The following is a 19,366-nucleotide window of genomic DNA, read 5'->3' on the forward strand; positions in this document are numbered from 1 at the left end:
CGACAGCTAGTCTGACCATCTAAGAAAAATATGCCGTCTTGGTTGCTGTGGAAATATCACTTGTAGGTATTCGGTACTGCCTTGTACCCCAAGGCGATATTCGGATTTTATAGTAAATAGCTAGGATTTTAGATATATCGAGAAGATACATATTGGAAGGCTTCCGGGGAACGCGTCCGTTTGGACTTGGTAAATATATATTTCTGCTCTGTTGTATAACCTTGATGTGATTGATGTGACTTTAAATATTTTAATACTGTATTATACCAATATTATTTAGACAGTGTTTCCGGTATACTGACAAAGTAAATTGTAGGCTTCACTGTTCTAAAATTATTAAAGCTTAGCCAGTCATCCTAGAGGACCTAGGTAAACTGTAGGTTATTGTCTTTATTGTGATAGGTACCAGTATTAATTCTGTATTACAAGGTTACTGAATGAGTAGTTAAGGGTTAATTAAAAATTAACCAGTTAGGAATAGAGTTGTAATTCCTTTATTAATTAAGTTCCCCTGGAAGCGTTTCTCAATTATCACACGTGTGCGTGTTGTATCACGGTGAAGTGATTAGAATATTGTGTAAACTAGACACCTAGTGATTAACTAATTAAGTGATTAGTTCCGGGTTGTTATTATTATTGTTGTAAGTAATTAACTGTGGCAGATATATTTGTCTGCTTAAGGTTAATACAGATTCCAAAGTGTATTGTGTTTTGTTGTGTTTTGTTGTGTTTTCAAGTGAACTAACGTGCTATATATATAAATATTTATGTAAGATCGTATCTCTGATATACCTAGAGACGAGCCACTCGGGCATTGGACTGCCCGATACAGAGAGATCTAATAGATATACAGTTAGGAGAGATATTTGGATAATCATGTATTATTCAGTTACGGATATTATAGGATCCCCGTGACAGTTACATAAAAACGAAACAGTGGTTTACCTGAATTTTTTAAAAATAAATATAACTTGGCCATAAATGGTTTAACCCCAATTTTTTATTTTCAGAGACCTGTCTGTGACATTTTTTTTTTTTTTTTTTTTCTTTGATTCCCATTAAACAGAATCACTTTGTTTTTTACACAACTGTTTGTAAGAACATCATGCATTATTTTTGATAATTAACAATTTGTGTTAACTATTTCAAGACATACGACTGGCTGCTCGTAGGTAATGATCAGGTTACCAGTTCCATGCAGCCAATGAAAAACAACACTGTGGAAATAGATTACATTGTGACGTATAGTTAATCTGACAATCATGGTTCTGTGACGCGTAAGTTCGCTACAAGTGCAACGGCTGTAAATAACTTTTAGTCGAAAAAGATGTTAAAATTTGCTTAAAACCTGATTTTGAGGACATGTAAGAAATAGAATACCGGTAATACATTTGTGTCTGTTAGATACTGGTCATTTATCTCACAACTCGTTTAAAAATGTATGAAACTCGTTAGACACATTTTAAAACAACTCGTGAGATAAATGGTATCTAACGGCCACTCATGTTGTATTCTCTGTGTAATACATGCACAGGATCTTTTTTGGTTAAGAATATATATATTTAATACATACATATTTAAAAAATAATTATACAGGTTTCCTGCAGGTATAAAATAAATAATTTTGCTGCAGGTGCGAGCGACAGTGCTGTGAGCTGCTGTCTGATGCTGGAGATCCTGCGAGCTCTGTCCCAGCGCGACACGCCCCTCACACACAACGTCATCTTCCTCTTCAACGGCGCCGAGGAGGACATCCTGCAGGTTCTCACACGTTTACTGTTAATGGCTTAACATGAACACAACTTAATAAAGTTATATAATACATTTTTAACACTGACAGTGAGAAAAACATGCTATACAGACTGACATTTGTAAATCTGAATGATAAGACCACTTTCTATAATCAAAACTGTATCTTAAGCTGTCTCCTAACTGGACGCAAATGATGTGAGCAATTATTTTTAGAAATCATTGACTTAAAGCACCACATCCAGATAATTGAAATTAATGATTTCTAAAATAATCACTCGCATCGCTCATGGCCAGTTAGGATACAGCTTTAGAGTTGAAAAGGATTTTGACAAAGTTGTGATGAGGAAAATATAATACAGGTTGTAATGCCATGACTGACACTTTTAACTGTATAATGTGATCAAGAAAGCATCTTCCCTTCATGATAAATGCAAATTAATATTTTGGGAGTTAAATGTGTTTTGTTTTGAGGCTGTATTGAAGAGCATTGAGCTCAAACAATAAAATAAGCAATGTACTCTTTTATCACTGATGGTACCTAAATATTTTGAAATTCATCATTCTACTTATAAGTAGGAGAATACAAAATCTTGTCTGTGTATGAGCTTGTCATCCTGACCTGGGCCGTGTTTTACGAAGTGATCTTAGCACTAAGACCACCTTTAGTGTATTGCTACCATATGCACTTAATGTGATCTTAGGTCTAAGATCGCTTCGTAAACGGATCCCAGGCTCCGTCCTGGCAGGTGAAAACATGATACCCAATGTCAGGCTAACCACTAAATCCAAGCCTTTGATGGAGTGATTTCTGGGTCTCAGAAACACATGCTTTTCTCACTGATCAGGGCTTCTAGATTATGGTAGCCTCACTCCCATGGCTGGTGATATTCAATGTTAGGCTAGTAAATAACTACCGGTACTATTTTCATGCCCGACTGCTAGTGAAAAATGTTTGTCAAATGTTGCAGTTAAAGTCTATCTTGCCAACCCCCCCCCCCCCCAGTGTAGTGTTTTCTAAGCTCTATCTCCCTCTTTAGGTGACATATCTGATTATTACTATTATTTAGTAAAATTGTATTAACTTAAAGTAAAGTAGGGCTCATGAATTTTTAAGTAAATGTTTAAAATGACTGATCTCATGGCTAGTGGATTTTATAAAAAAAATTCTAAAAGCTCTGCTGATACAGGTGGAAACATGGTAGCCAATGTTAGGCTAACCACTAAATCCAAGCCTTTGATGGAGTGATTTCTGGATCTCAGAAACATGCTTTTCTCACTAATACTACTAAATAAAGTGAGCTATATTCATACAAATTTCTAATAATATTTCTGTGGTTACTTGCAGGCAAGTCATGGGTTTATCACCAAACACCCATGGGCCAGGAGTATTGGAGCCTTTGTCAATCTGGATTCGGCAGGAGCTGGGGGCTGGGAGATAGTCTTCCAAACAGGTATTCATCGAAAGAGAACACACAATGTCAGTATGGATTCATCAGGGGCTGGGTGCTGGGAGATAGTCTTCCAAACAGGTATTCATCGAAAGAGAACACACAATGTCAATATGAATTCGGCAGGGGCTAGGGGCGGGGAGATAGTCTTCCAAACAGGTATTCATCCAAAGAGAACACACAATGTCAATCTGGATTCGGCAGGGGCTGGGGGCTGGGAGATAGTCTTCCAAGGGGGCTGGGAGCTGGGGGCTGGGGGCTGGGGGCTGGGAGATAGTCTTCCAAACAGGTATTCATCCAAAGAGAACACACAGTGTCAATCTGGATTCGGCAGGGGCTGGGGGCTGGGAGATAGTCTTCCAAACAGGTATTCATCCAAAGAGAACACACAGTGTCAATCTGGAATCGGCAGGGCTGGGGGTTGGGTGCTGAAAGATAGTCTTCCAAACAGGTATTCATCCAAAGAGAACACCGTGTCAATCTGGAGCTGGGGGCTGGGAGATAGTCGTCCAAACAGGTATTCATCCACAGAGAACACACAATGTCAGTATGGATTCGGCAGGGGCTGGGTGCTGGGAGATAGTCTTCCAAACAGGTATTCATCCAAAGAGAACATACAATGTCAATCTGGATTCGGCAGGGGCTGGGGGCTGGGAGATAGTCTTCCAAACAGGTATTCATCAACAGAGAACACACAGTGTCAATCTGGATTCGGCAGTGGCTGGGGGCTGGGAGATAGTCTTCCAAACAGGTATTCATCGAAAGAGAACACACAATGTCAGTATGGATTCATCAGGGGCTGGGGGCTGGGAGATAGTCTTCCAAACAGGTATTCATCAACAGAGAACACACAGTGTCAATCTGGATTCGGCAGGGGCTGGGGCTGGGAGATAGTCTTCCAAACAGGTATTCATCAACAGAGAACACACAATGTCAATCTGGATTCGGCAGGGGCTGGGGGCGAGGAGATAGTCTTCCAAACAGGTATTCATCGGCAGAGAACACACAATGTCAATCTGGAATCAGCAGGGGCTGGGGGCTGGGAGATAGTCTTCCAAACAGGTATTCATCAACAGAGAACACACAGTGTCAATCTGGTTTGCACTGAGATGATTACACATTCATGAATACATTATAAAACACAATAATAATCCAATTTGAATTTTGAAGTGTGTTTTATTTCTTCTGCAATAACATTCATGGAAATTATGATTGACTTGACAAATTTATTTTGAGGGAATGTAGCCAAATTTAGCAACTGTGAAATATATTTGACAAATTCAGTTTCAATTCATATTTAAAGAACAATTTTACAAAGCCTGTTGGGTTAACTGTGATCAGACACGGTGTTAAATTATATTAAATGAGTATTAGTCACTGTTTCTAAGCATTAAATTTTTATATAAGTTACTAAGTATTTGGGATGAACCACCTTCACAATGTTAGTGCTAAGCTATTAAATAGTGGTAAAAGATGACATAAAATGTGGATGTACATGTATATTGTTACCATGATGATGATTTGCACTTTGTTCGCTGCAGGTCCTGAGCACCCCTGGTTGGTGAGGGCATATGCTAGTTCAGCCGTCTACCCCTGCGGATCGGTGTTCAGTCAGGAAATCTTCCAGAGTGGACTGGTGCCATCCGATACAGACTACCGCATTTTTAGAGACTTTGGAAATATTGCAGGTACGTACTCAAGTTAATTTCCTGTTAACCCTAACCAAAGACATTATCAGATGACTGATGTACTCTGTATAATATGAAGTTAAACCATAAGTTATACTTTGACATATTTATTCCATCTTTCAGTTTAAACATTTTAATGAATATTTCTTGAGTTTCTTTTAACATATTTTGTTTGGAGTTGTTACATTACATGTATTAGTATAATAATTAAAATACTTTGATAACTGTGTTGTTTTAAAAAAGTTTAAATTAGACCATTATAAATTTAAAAAAACCCATTTTCAGCTTATTTTGATGTATTAAGTTACACATGTTGGTATATGTTTTCAGCTTACTTTTGAAGTGTTTAGTTTCTGATTTTGTGTATTAATAAAAATAAAACATGTTGGTTAATTATTTGTTAAAACGTTTATTCTATTGATTTAGTGTGTTAACCATTAGACTGCTGGTTTACTTTTTGACAAAAACCACGTTGAGTGGGTACTGACATATTCACTTAAATGTTTTATAAATACATAAAATAAAGTTCATAAATGAATCGGTAAGTATTATTTTCGTGGGTTTTTGTAATTTTTATATTTTAAGTCAGTTAATGGCTATTAAAATTAGGCAAAAAATCGAAAAAAGTTGCGTTTATTTACGAGCATTTGATGATTTTTACTCACTGTTATTGTATATTATGCAACTCTTAATAAATTATAAAAACTACGTTTTATTAGAGATATCACCACTTACAAAAAGAACAGAAGAGATTGTGTTCATTATTGCAATTATCTATTGTGCATGTTAAATAATATTTACACCGCCTTATAAAAGTAAAACTACGTTTATCAGCTAGCGATGTCCATGCGATCGATTCAGTTGAAAACGATAGAACCCCCCCACCCCCCAGAACAATGTTATCCCACATTAGAGAATTAAAAAAAAAAAACCCAGAACAATGTTATACCACATTAGGGAATTTAAAAAAAACACCTAAAATTTATTCTTTTTCAGCTCTCTTGAAATCTTTATTAAAATAGGTTTTGTACATTGTACTTTGATTGGTTCACCAAAAGTTTAAACCAATTTACGTGATTTGTTTTGCTTTGTGATTTTTAAAAGTTGCATTTGCCAAACGCATTAATAAAAATACACATTTTAGTTTGTACCTGTCTGAACACAATAATATGTTTCTAGGATGATGTTTTGACCATGTGCTTATACTGTTGTACAGGTCTCGACATTGCACACATCCAGAATGGGTTTGTGTATCACACAAAGAACGACGTGGCTGACATGGTCGCTGCAGGATGTATGCAGCGTGGAGGTGAGGCAAGCACACTTCTTAGTCTATACATCATGGTACTAATATACAAAACAAATCTTTTTATGTCGTCACTCTGGAGGTGAGGCTGGCACTCTTGTCTATACATCGTGGTACTAATATACAAAACAAATCTTTTTATGTCGTCTCTCTGGAGGTGAGGCTGGCACTCTTCTTAGTCTATACATCGTGGTACTAATATACAAAACAAATCTTTTTATGTTGTCTCTCCGGAGGTGAGGCTAGCACACTTCTTAGTCTATACATCGTGGTACTAATATACAAAACAAATCTTTTTATGTCGTCTCTCCGGAGGTGAGGCAAGCACACTTCTTAGTCTATACATCATGGTACTAATATACAAAACAAATCTTTTTGTGTCGTCACTCTGGAGGTGAGGCTGGCACTCTTGTCTATACATCGTGGTACTAATATACAAAACAAATCTTTTTATGTTGTCTCTCCGGAGGTGAGGCTAGCACACTTCTTAGTCTATACATCGTGGTACTAATATACAAAACAAATCTTTTTATGTCGTCTCTCCGGAGGTGAGGCTGGCACACTTCTTTGTCTATACATCGTGGAAACAATATACAAAACAAATCTTTTTATGTCGTCTCTCCAGAGGTGAGGCTGGCACACTTCTTAGTCTATACATTGTGGTACTAATATACAAAACAAGTCTTTTTATGTTGTCTCTCTGGAGGTGAGGCTGGCACACTTCTATACATCGTGGTACTAATATACAAAATAAGTCTTTTTATATCGTCTCTCCAGAGGTGAGGCTGGCACTCTTCTTAGTCTATACATCATGGTACTAATATACAAAACAAGTCTTTTTATGTCGTCTCTCCGGAGGTGAAGCTGGCACTCTTCTTAGTCTATACATCGTGGTACTAATATACAAAACAAGTCTTTTTATGTCGTCTCTCCGGAGGTGAGGCTAGCACACTTCTTAGTCTATACATCATGGTACTAATATACAAAACAAGTCTTTTTATGTCGTCTCTCCGGAGGTGAAGCTGGCACTCTTCTTAGTCTATACATCATGGTACTAATATACAAAAGAAATCTTTTTATGTTGTCTCTCCGGAGGTGAGGCTGGCACACTTTTTAGTCTATACATCGTGGTACTAATATACAAAACAAGTCTTTTTATGTCGTCTCTCCGGAGGTGAGGTTGGCACACTTCTTAGTCTATACATCGTGGTACTAATATACAAAACAAGTCTTTTTATGTCGTCTCTCCGGAGGTGAGGTTGGCACACTTCTTAGTCTATACATCGTGGTACTAATATACAAAACAAGTCTTTTTATGTCGTCTCTCCAGAGGTGAGGCTGGCACTCTTCTTAGTCTATACATCGTGGTACTAATATACAAAACAAGTCTTTTTATGTCGTCTCTCCGGAGGTGAGGCTAGCACTCTTCTTAGTCTGTACATCGTTGTACTAATATACAAAACAAGTCTTTTTATGTCGTCTCTCCGGAGGTGAGGCTGGCACACTTCTTAGTCTGTACATCGTGGTACTAATATACAAAACAAGTCTTTTTATGTCGTCTCTCCGGAGGTGAGGCTGGCACACTTCTTAGTCTGTACATCGTGGTACTAATATACAAAACAAATCTTTTTATGTCGTCTCTCCGGAGGTGAGGCTGGCACACTTCTTTGTCTATACATCGTGGAAACAATATACAAAACAAATCTTTTTATGTCGTCTCTCCGGAGGTGAGGCTGGCACACTTCTTAGTCTATACATTGTGGTACTAATATACAAAACAAGTCTTTTTATGTTGTCTCTCTGGAGGTGAGGCTGGCACACTTCTATACATCGTGGTACTAATATACAAAATAAGTCTTTTTATATCGTCTCTCCAGAGGTGAGGCTGGCACTCTTCTTAGTCTATACATCATGGTACTAATATACAAAACAAGTCTTTTTATGTCGTCTCTCCAGAGGTGAAGCTGGCACTCTTTTTAGTCTATACATCGTAGTACTAATATACAAAACAAATCTTTTTATGTTGTCTCTCTGGATGTGAGGCTAGCACACTTCTTAGTCTATACATCGTGGTACTAATATACAAAACAAATCTTTTTATGTCGTCTCTCCGGAGGTGAGGCTAGCACACTTCTTAGTCTATACATCGTGGTACTAATATACAAAACAAGTCTTTATGTCTTCTCTCCGGAGGTGAGGCTGGCACTCTTCTTAGTCTATACATCGTGGTACTAATATACAAAACAAGTCTTTATGTCTTCTCTCCGGAGGTGAGGCAAGCACACTTCTTAGTCTATACATCATTGTACTAATATACAAAACAAATCTTTTTATGTTGTCTCTCCGGAGGTGAGACTAGCACACTTAGTCTATACATCGTGGTACTAATATACAAAACAAGTCTTTATGTCTTCTCTCCGGAGGTGAGGCTGGCACTCTTCTTAGTCTATACATCGTGGTACTAATATACAAAATAAATCTTTTTATGTTGTCTCTCCGGAGGTGAGGCTGACACACTTCTTAGTCTATACATCGTGGTACTAATATACAAAACAAGTCTTTTTATGTCGTCTCTCCGGAGGTGAGGCTGGCACTCTTCTTAGTCTATACATCGTGGTACTAATATACAAAACAAGTCTTTTTATGTCGTCTCTCCGGAGGTGAGGCTGGCACTCTTCTTAGTCTATACATCGTGGTACTAATATACAAAACAAGTCTTTTTATGTCGTCTCTCCGGAGGTGAGGCTGGCACACTTCTTAGTCTATACATCGTGGTACTAATATACAAAACAAGTCTTTTTATGTCGTCTCTCCGGAGGTGAGGCTGGCACACTTCTTAGTCTGTACATCGTGGTACTAATATACAAAACAAATCTTTTTATGTCGTCTCTCCGGAGGTGAAGCTGGCACACTTCTTAGTCTATACATTGTGGTACTAATATACAAAACAAGTCTTTTTATGTTGTCTCTCTGGAGGTGAGGCTGGCACACTTCTATACATCATGGTACTAATATACAAAACAAGTCTTTTTATGTTGTCTCTCTGGAGGTGAGGCTGGCACACTTCTTAGTCTGTACATCGTGGTACTAATATACAAAACAAGTCTTTTTATGTCGTCTCTCCGGAGGTGAGGCTGGCACTCTTTTTAGTCTATACATCGTGGTACTAATATACAAAACAAATCTTTTTATGTCGTCTCTCCGGAGGTGAGGCTGGCACACTTCTTAGTCTATACATAGTGGTACTAATATACAAAACAAGTCTCTTTATGTCGTCTCTCCGGAGGTGAGGCTGGCACTCTTCTTAGTCTATACATTGTGGTACTAATATACAAAACAAGTCTTTATGTCTTCTCTCCGGAGGTGAGGCTGGCACTCTTCTTAGTCTATACATAGTGGTACTAATATACAAAACAAGTCTTTATGTCTTCTCTCCGGAGGTGAGGCTGGCACTCTTCTTAGTCTATACATAGTGGTACTAATATACAAAACAAGTCTTTATGTCTTCTCTCCGGAGGTGAGGCTGGCACTCTTCTTAGTCTATACATAGTGGTACTAATATACAAAACAAGTCTTTATGTCTTCTCTCCGGAGGTGAGGCTGGCACTCTTCTTAGTCTATACATAGTGGTACTAATATACAAAACAAGTCTCTTTATGTCGTCTCTCCGGAGGTGAGGCTGGCACTCTTCTTAGTCTATACATTGTGGTACTAATATACAAAACAAGTCTTTATGTCTTCTCTCCGGAGGTGAGGCTGGCACTCTTCTTAGTCTATACATAGTGGTACTAATATACAAAACAAGTCTTTTTATGTCATCTGTCCGGAGGTGAGGCTGGCACACTTCTTAAGTTGTACATTGTGGTATTAATATAAGGTACTAAATAACCATATGCTAAACACCAAATAGGCAAAGTTTAAAATGTGCTGAGGTGTCACTATCCGTTTACTTTTGTTTATTATATTGATAGGTGTTTACCTTTAAAGACTGGCACAGGTCGACATTGTGATTTAACAGATCAGACCCCTACAGTCAGGATGAAAAAACAAAACAACACATTTCTGCTCGGGTCACAAATTGTGGATGTTGTAACTCCATCACAAGAGGACTCCGATCATATTGGATCGGGGCTAAATTTATAACACTTGATCATGGGGCAGTTGCAGACCGAGGCAAAAACGTCAATCTGCGGCTGATGTGTGACGCAATTATAATAGCAATTTTAGTATTAGACTAATAAGAAAAAACATTTTAGATTATTGTCACTGCATGCTCATTTATTAACCCATTCCAGCCACCAATTTCAGTACATAAACCAGTTTTATTTATATCTGTTATGTTCCACTTTCTGATCTTTGTATATATATATATATATATATATATATATATATATATATATATATATACACACACATGCCTAGACAATTTCATAACCAGCAATGCAATTAACTATAAAAATGTAAGATTTAAAAAAAGTCGCACAATCACATCACTTTAGACATTCTGATGATGAGAGCTAAATCCTTTTTTTTTTTTGCCCTGTATTTGTGTCAGGTGAAAACGTGATGTCTCTACTGACGACCCTCGCGTCGAGTCCCCAGGTAGTGCATCCCAGGGAAGAGAAACACGGCAATATGGTCTTCTACGATGTGGTTGGGTTCTTCATGGTCTACTACCCACACAATGTCGCTGTCATCATTAACTGGTCGGTGGTTGTCCTAATGCTGGTCTTCTGTGCAAAAAAGGTTTCACTTAGTAAAGGTAGATTTTTAATCCTCTGTTTGTTTTGTCTAATATTTACACTGGCATTGCAGCATTGAAATAAGCACAGTGCCTGGCCCTGTACCACGAAGCAATTTTAGCGCTAAAATCACCTTACGTACACATGGTAGTTATGCACTTAAGATAAACTTAGTGGTAAGATCGCTTCGTGGAACGGGGCCCTGGTTAAAAACACATTCATGAAGGTTAGTTACTATTCTCATTACTTCACAAACATAGTGATACATTGTTATTAATTTATATCACTTTTCTTGTTATACCTGTGAGTGTTTTTTTACATTTTAACAGCACACAATTAAAATTTAGATGGGGGGGATTGAGTTTGAAGTGTGCAGGTTTTGGAAAAAAGCCATTTAGTGCGGTCAGGCGCGAGCGTGGACCGAATAGCAGACACTTCGCAAACTTGAAGTAACACCGAGTGGTAGCCGTGCTCTGATTGGCTGAATTTCGATTCCTCGGTGAAGCCTGTAATTTACCTAAGTCTACAAAGAGTAACTGCATCCAAAGACATGTCTGGACTCTAAATTAAAACCAAAAGGTTTATGACTGCTCGGCCGAAAAGGTTTTAAGGTGATTTTGAGCAATTTAGACGGACTGCCGAAAATAAAGGTTTACCGACTGTTTACAAAAAAATAAACAAAGTTTTTGAAATGACGGCCTAAAAGATTAAAGTCTAGTATAGTCCATACTCACGGAGGAAACGGATGTTGGTAGAGGGGATGTCGTCAGGGAGAATGGATGAACAAGAAAGCGTCAAGTTGCCGGAGGGCTTGCCGGTACGTGCCTGTTGCCAAGTATTCTGTAATAGGACGGTAATTTTCCCGGTGACTGTCTTAATGATGCGATGGAGGGTCGGGTTGTCCATTTCTTCTAATAGCAATCCTTGATGGTAAAGGCCATTCTGGCGCACCGTGAGACAGATCCCACGCCCATCCTGCATAGTGACCTTGTGCACCGCGAATTCTCCTTCGGTCTTTGGCAGAGGCTGGAAAGATTGCTGCTTCGGTTGACTAAGCAGGTGACGAACATCCCCGAGGTTGGTCCTAACTATCCTGGAGTAGCGCGTTGGTATCTTGCCGGCCTTAAGTGACCACTGCTCCTCGGTGTCCGTGACAGGATTCGGCGGTTGAGTCGGAGGGCATGGCTTGTCTGGTTGGCCACTCGGGGGAGTGGTTGCCTTCTGCTTCACAATAGCCAGTTTTCGGGCCTGTGCCTCAACGGGTGCCGCCTGTATAATCGGCGGCACAACCGGAGGCGCTGAAGTCCTGGCCTGTGGAGTTGGTCCATCTGGAACCATCGTAGAGGACGGGATGTCAGGGGCTGGGGCCTCTTCCACTCCAGTCTTCTTATGGGGGGTGGCGGTGGGTGGCGAAGCAGACGGAGCCGCTGCCGGTGGTTTAGCCACCGGTTTTGCCTCCGCCTGAGCCTTCCCTGGTGCACGTCTCCTTTTCCTCCACCTTCCTTTCTTCGGCGGTACCGGGTCCCCGTACACCAAGGTCACCGAAGCCCGTGACCCGGTGCACGAAACCCGGTATTCCAGAAGCATTCCAAAGCTGGTGATGAGTCCCCCCAGGTGGGGGGGTAGCTCGAGCGAGCACAGACACACGTCTTGCTTCAACATAATCAAAACTTGGAATGAAAAGTACAGAATGAATGGTCATAGTCATGATGAGATGAGATTTACTATTTTTATAGAGTTTGAGGTATTAATGTCATGGCAACTCAATACAAATTATATGTGTGTGACGTAATTAGAGATTAGAGTCTAAAGTTGTATAAGCACAGGCATTGAAATATAACATTGGGATCAAAAGGTCATAGGCTAGGCACCATGACACCAGTGATTCAATTTGTGCTTCAGCCATAGTAGGATTGACTGGTTTAGAAAAAAAACCCTGATTATTGGCACACCTATTTTGGCTCAATGAAAACACATTGAGTTTAAAAGATTATGACTCAAACAGTGTCACACCAACAATTTTTGTAAGTTGTCACATTGTATAGGTTACAGTTTTCACCATGAACACAATCAAGGCGAGCTGATCAGATCACTCTCCTAACATGGTACTAGGCGACCAGTTACATGAAGTTTCAAATAAAATGCATTACATTTTTTATTGCAAGGCAATCAATTTGTCATTCTCCTAAACCATTCCATTTCATATGCCGTTGTCTTAGTGAAACATGATTTAACTTATTTTCATGTCAACTTATGGTCATATCCAAAAAAAATTCAACTGCAGTGTTACAGTGAAAACTAACAAGACACACAGGTAAGCTGCTACTGTTTTTGTGTGTCAGGTGGATTCTACTTACTGAAACTGCTTGGTGCAGTGCTGGGCATCGTCCTCACATGGCTGGTGGTGGTGGCCTGTGTGTTGATGGTAGCGGTGACGGTGACGACGATGGGACGAGACATGTCGTGGTTTACTGTGATGCACAACATCGTCTGGCTGTATCTGTTACCAGGGGCTGCGGGGGGGCTGGCATTCCACCTGCTACTCAAACACACTGTGTACAAGGCAAGTATCTGTTATTGGGGACTGTGGGGGGGGGGGCTGGTGTTCCACCTCCTACTCAAACACACTGTGTACAAGGCAAGTATCTGTTACCAGGGGCTGCGGGGGGGGGGGGGGGGGCTGTTGTTCCACCTCCTACTCAAACACACTGTGTACAAGGCAAGTATCTGTTATTGGGGACTGTGGGCGGGCTGGTGTTACAAGGCAAGTATCCACCTACTCAAACACACTGTGTACAAGGCAAGTATCTGTTATTGGGACTGCGGGGGAGGTGGGGGGGGGGGGCTGGCGTTTCACCTGCTACTCAAACACACTGTGTACAAGGCAAGTATCTGTTATTGGGGGCTGTGGGCGGGCTGGTGTTCCACCTCCTACTCAAACACACTGTGTACAAGGCAAGTATCTGTTATTGGGACTGCGGGGGAGGGGGGGGGGGGGGGCTGGCGTTCCACCTGCTACTCAAACACACTGTGTACAAGGCAAGTATCTGTTATTGGGGGCTGTGGGCGGGCTGGTGTTCCACCTGCTACTCAAACACACTGTGTACAAGGCAAGTATCTGTTATTGGGACTGCAGGGGGGGGGGCTGGTGTTCCACCTACTCAAACACACTGTGTACAAGGCAAGTATCTGTTATTGGGGGCTGTGGGCGGGCTGGTGTTCCACCTCCTACTCAAACACACTGTGTACAAGGCAAGTATCTTATTGGGACTGCGGGGGGGGGGGGGGGGGGCTGGTGTTCCACCTCCTACTCAAACACACTGTGTACAAGGCAAGTATCTGTTATTGGGACTGCGGGGGGGGGGGGGGGGGGGGGCTGGTGTTCCACCTACTCAAACACACTGTGTACAAGGCAAGTATCTGTTATTGGGGGCTGTGGGCGGGCTGGTGTTCCACCTCCTACTTAAACACACTGTGTACAAGGCAAGTATCTTATTGGGACTGCGGGGGGGGGGGGGGGGGGCTGGTGTTCCACCTCCTACTCAAACACACTGTGTACAAGGCAAGTATCTGTTATTGGGGGCTGTGGGCGGGCTGGCGTTCCACCTCCTACTCAAACACACTGTGTACAAGGCAAGTATCTGTTATTGGGACTGCGGGGGGGGGGGGGGGGGGGGCTGGTGTTCCACCTACTCAAACACACTGTGTACAAGGCAAGTATCTGTTATTGGGGGCTGTGGGCGGGCTGGTGTTCCACCTCCTACTTAAACACACTGTGTACAAGGCAAGTATCTTATTGGGACTGCGGGGGGGGGGGGGGGGGGGCTGGTGTTCCACCTCCTACTCAAACACACTGTGTACAAGGCAAGTATCTGTTATTGGGGGCTGTGGGTGGGCTGGCGTTCCACCTCCTACTCAAACACACTGTGTACAAGGCAAGTATCTGTTATTGGGGGCTGTGGGCGGGCTGGCGTTCCACCTCCTACTCAAACACACTGTGTACAAGGCAAGTATCTGTTATTGGGGGCTGTGGGCGGGCTGGTGTTCCACCTGCTACTCAAACACACTGTGTACAAGGCAAGTATCTGTTATTGGGGGCTGTGGGCGGGCTGGTGTTCCACCTCCTACTTAAACACACTGTGTACAAGGCAAGTATCTTATTGGGACTGCGGGGGGGGGGGGGGGCTGGTGTTCCACCTCCTACTCAAACACACTGTGTACAAGGCAAGTATCTGTTATTGGGGGCTGTGGGCGGGCTGGTGTTCCACCTGCTACTCAAACACACTGTGTACAAGGCAAGTATCTGTTATTGGGGGCTGTGGGCGGGCTGGTGTTCCACCTCCTACTCAAACACACTGTGTACAAGGCAAGTATCTGTTATTGGGGGCTGTGGGCGGGCTGGTGTTCCACCTGCTACTCAAACACACTGTGTACAAGGCAAGTATCTGTTATTGGGGGCTGTGGGCGGGCTGGTGTTCCACCTGCTACTCAAACACACTGTGTACAAGGCAAGTATCTGTTATTGGGGGCTGTGGGCGGGCTGGTGTTCCACCTCCTACTCAAACACACTGTGTACAAGGCAAGTATCTGTTATTGGGACTGCGGGGGAGGGGGGGGGGGCTGGCGTTCCACCTGCTACTCAAACACACTGTGTACAAGGCAAGTATCTGTTATTGGGGGCTGTGGGGGGGGGGGGGGGGGGGGGCTGGCGTTCCACCTGCTACTCAAACACACTGTGTACAAGGCAAGTATCTGTTATTGGGGGCTGTGGGCGGGCTGGCGTTCCACCTCCTACTCAAACACACTGTGTACAAGGCAAGTATCTGTTATTGGGACTGCGGGGGGGGGGGGGGGGGGCTGGTGTTCCACCTACTCAAACACACTGTGTACAAGGCAAGTATCTGTTATTGGGGGCTGTGGGCGGGCTGGTGTTCCACCTCCTACTCAAACACACTGTGTACAAGGCAAGTATCTTATTGGGACTGCGGGGGGGGGGGGGGGGGGCTGGTGTTCCACCTCCTACTCAAACACACTGTGTACAAGGCAAGTATCTGTTATTGGGGGCTGTGGGCGGGCTGGCGTTCCACCTCCTACTCAAACACACTGTGTACAAGGCAAGTATCTGTTATTGGGACTGGGGGGGGGGGGGGGGGGGGCTGGTGTTCCACCTACTCAAACACACTGTGTACAAGGCAAGTATCTGTTATTGGGGGCTGTGGGCGGGCTGGTGTTCCACCTGCTACTCAAACACACTGTGTACAAGGCAAGTATCTGTTATTGGGGCAAGCTGTTATTGGGGGCTGGGGCGGGCTGGCGTTCCACCTCCTACTCAAACACACTGTGTACAAGGCAAGTATCTGTTATTGGGGGCTGTGGGCGGGCTGGCGTTCCACCTCCTACTCAAACACACTGTGTACAAGGCAAGTATCTGTTATTGGGGGCTGGGGGGGCTGGTGTTCCACCTGCTACTCAAACACACTGTGTACAAGGCAAGTATCTGTTATTGGGGGCTGTGGGCGGGCTGGTGTTCCACCTCCTACTTAAACACACTGTGTACAAGGCAAGTATCTTATTGGGACTGCGGGGGGGGGGGGGGGGGGCGGGTGTTCCACCTCCTACTCAAACACACTGTGTACAAGGCAAGTATCTGTTATTGGGGGCTGTGGGCGGGCTGGTGTTCCACCTGCTACTCAAACACACTGTGTACAAGGCAAGTATCTGTTATTGGGGGCTGTGGGCGGGCTGGTGTTCCACCTCCTACTCAAACACACTGTGTACAAGGCAAGTATCTGTTATTGGGGGCTGTGGGCGGGCTGGTGTTCCACCTGCTACTCAAACACACTGTGTACAAGGCAAGTATCTGTTATTGGGGGCTGTGGGCGGGCTGGTGTTCCACCTCCTACTCAAACACACTGTGTACAAGGCAAGTATCTGTTATTGGGACTGCGGGGGAGGGGGGGGGGGGCTGGTGTTCCACCTGCTACTCAAACACACTGTGTACAAGGCAAGTATCTGTTATTGGGGGCTGTGGGCGGGCTGGTGTTCCACCTCCTACTCAAACACACTGTGTACAAGGCAAGTATCTGTTATTGGGACTGCGGGGGGGGGGGGGGGCTGGTGTTCCACCTACTCAAACACACTGTGTACAAGGCAAGTATCTGTTATTGGGGGCTGTGGGCGGGCTGGTGTTCCACCTCCTACTTAAACACACTGTGTACAAGGCAAGTATCTTATTGGGACTGCGGGGGGGGGGGGGGGGGGGGGGGGGGGCTGGTGTTCCACCTCCTACTCAAACACACTGTGTACAAGGCAAGTATCTGTTATTGGGGGCTGTGGGCGGGCTGGCGTTCCACCTCCTACTCAAACACACTGTGTACAAGGCAAGTATCTGTTATTGGGGGCTGTGGGCGGGCTGGCGTTCCACCTCCTACTCAAACACACTGTGTACAAGGCAAGTATCTGTTATTGGGGGCTGTGGGCGGGCTGGTGTTCCACCTGCTACTCAAACACACTGTGTACAAGGCAAGTATCTGTTATTGGGGGCTGTGGGCGGGCTGGTGTTCCACCTCCTACTTAAACACACTGTGTACAAGGCAAGTATCTTATTGGGACTGCGGGGGGGGGGGGGGGGGCTGGTGTTCCACCTCCTACTCAAACACACTGTGTACAAGGCAAGTATCTGTTATTGGGACTGCGGGGGGGGGGGGGGGGGCTGGTGTTCCACCTACTCAAACACACTGTGTACAAGGCAAGTATCTGTTATTGGGGGCTGTGGGCGGGCTGGTGTTCCACCTCCTACTCAAACACACTGTGTACAAGGCAAGTATCTTATTGGGACTGCGGGGGGGGGGGGGGGGGGCTGGTGTTCCACCTCCTACTCAAACACACTGTGTACAAGGCAAGTATCTGTTATTGGGGGCTGTGGGCGGGCTGGCGTTCCACCTCCTACTCAAACACACTGTGTACAAGGCAAGTATCTGTTATTGGGACTGCGGGGGGGGGGGGGGGGGCTGGTGTTCCACCTACTCAAACACACTGTGTACAAGGCAAGTATCTGTTATTGGGGGCTGTGGGCGGGCTGGTGTTCCACCTCCTACTTAAACACACTGTGTACAAGGCAAGTATCTTATTGGGACTGCGGGGGGGGGGGGGGGGGGGCTGGTGTTCCACCTCCTACTCAAACACACTGTGTACAAGGCAAGTATCTGTTATTGGGGGCTGTGGGCGGGCTGGCGTTCCACCTCCTACTCAAACACACTGTGTACAAGGCAAGTATCTGTTATTGGGGGCTGTGGGCGGGCTGGCGTTCCACCTCCTACTCAAACACACTGTGTACAAGGCAAGTATCTGTTATTGGGGGCTGTGGGCGGGCTGGTGTTCCACCTGCTACTCAAACACACTGTGTACAAGGCAAGTATCTGTTATTGGGGGCTGTGGGCGGGCTGGTGTTCCACCTCCTACTCAAACACACTGTGTACAAGGCAAGTATCTTATTGGGACTGCGGGGGGGGGGGGGGGGCTGGTGTTCCACCTCCTACTCAAACACACTGTGTACAAGGCAAGTATCTGTTATTGGGGGCTGTGGGCGGGCTGGTGTTCCACCTGCTACTCAAACACACTGTGTACAAGGCAAGTATCTGTTATTGGGGGGGTGGGCGGGCTGGTGTTCCACCTCCTACTCAAACACACTGTGTACAAGGCAAGTATCTGTTATTGGGGGCTGTGGGCGGGCTGGTGTTCCACCTGCTACTCAAACACACTGTGTACAAGGCAAGTATCTGTTATTGGGGGCTGTGGGCGGGCTGGTGTTCCACCTGCTACTCAAACACACTGTGTACAAGGCAAGTATCTGTTATTGGGGGCTGTGGGCGGGCTGGTGTTCCACCTCCTACTCAAACACACTGTGTACAAGGCAAGTATCTGTTATTGGGACTGCGGGGGAGGGGGGGGGGGGCTGGCGTTCCACCTGCTACTCAAACACACTGTGTACAAGGCAAGTATCTGTTATTGGGGGCTGTGGGCGGGCTGGCGTTCCACCTCCTACTCAAACACACTGTGTACAAGGCAAGTATCTGTTATTGGGACTGCGGGGGGGGGGGGGGGGGGGGGGGGGGGCTGGTGTTCCACCTACTCAAACACACTGTGTACAAGGCAAGTATCTGTTATTGGGGGCTGTGGGCGGGCTGGTGTTCCACCTGCTACTCAAACACACTGTGTACAAGGCAAGTATCTGTTATTGGGGGCTGTGGGCGGGCTGGCGTTCCACCTCCTACTCAAACACACTGTGTACAAGGCAAGTATCTGTTATTGGGACTGCGGGGGGGGGGGGGGGGGGGGGCTGGTGTTCCACCTGCTACTCAAACACGCTGTGTACAAGGCAAGTATCTGTTATTGGGGGCTGTGGGCGGGCTGGCGTTCCACCTCCTACTC

General features: G+C 44.4%; 1 protein-coding gene across 1 annotated transcript in view; it reads left to right on the plus strand.

The window, feature by feature from the left end:
- LOC121373889 (endoplasmic reticulum metallopeptidase 1-like) overlaps positions 1-19,366 on the plus strand; it is a 39,882-nt gene that overhangs the window by 7,430 nt on the left and 13,086 nt on the right. The window contains exons 3-12 of the mRNA XM_041500687.1: positions 1,634-1,761; positions 3,098-3,203; positions 4,742-4,888; positions 6,105-6,197; positions 10,750-10,956; positions 13,279-13,503; positions 14,801-15,515; positions 16,647-16,792; positions 17,246-17,533; positions 18,134-18,417. Of these exons, the coding sequence (XP_041356621.1) occupies positions 1,634-1,761; positions 3,098-3,203; positions 4,742-4,888; positions 6,105-6,197; positions 10,750-10,956; positions 13,279-13,503; positions 14,801-15,515; positions 16,647-16,792; positions 17,246-17,533; positions 18,134-18,417 (2,339 nt within the window). The remainder of the gene's footprint in view (positions 1-1,633; positions 1,762-3,097; positions 3,204-4,741; positions 4,889-6,104; positions 6,198-10,749; positions 10,957-13,278; positions 13,504-14,800; positions 15,516-16,646; positions 16,793-17,245; positions 17,534-18,133; positions 18,418-19,366) is intronic.

Source organism: Gigantopelta aegis, chromosome 6 (genome assembly GCF_016097555.1).
Source record: "Gigantopelta aegis isolate Gae_Host chromosome 6, Gae_host_genome, whole genome shotgun sequence".
NCBI lineage: Eukaryota > Metazoa > Mollusca > Gastropoda > Neomphalida > Peltospiridae > Gigantopelta > Gigantopelta aegis.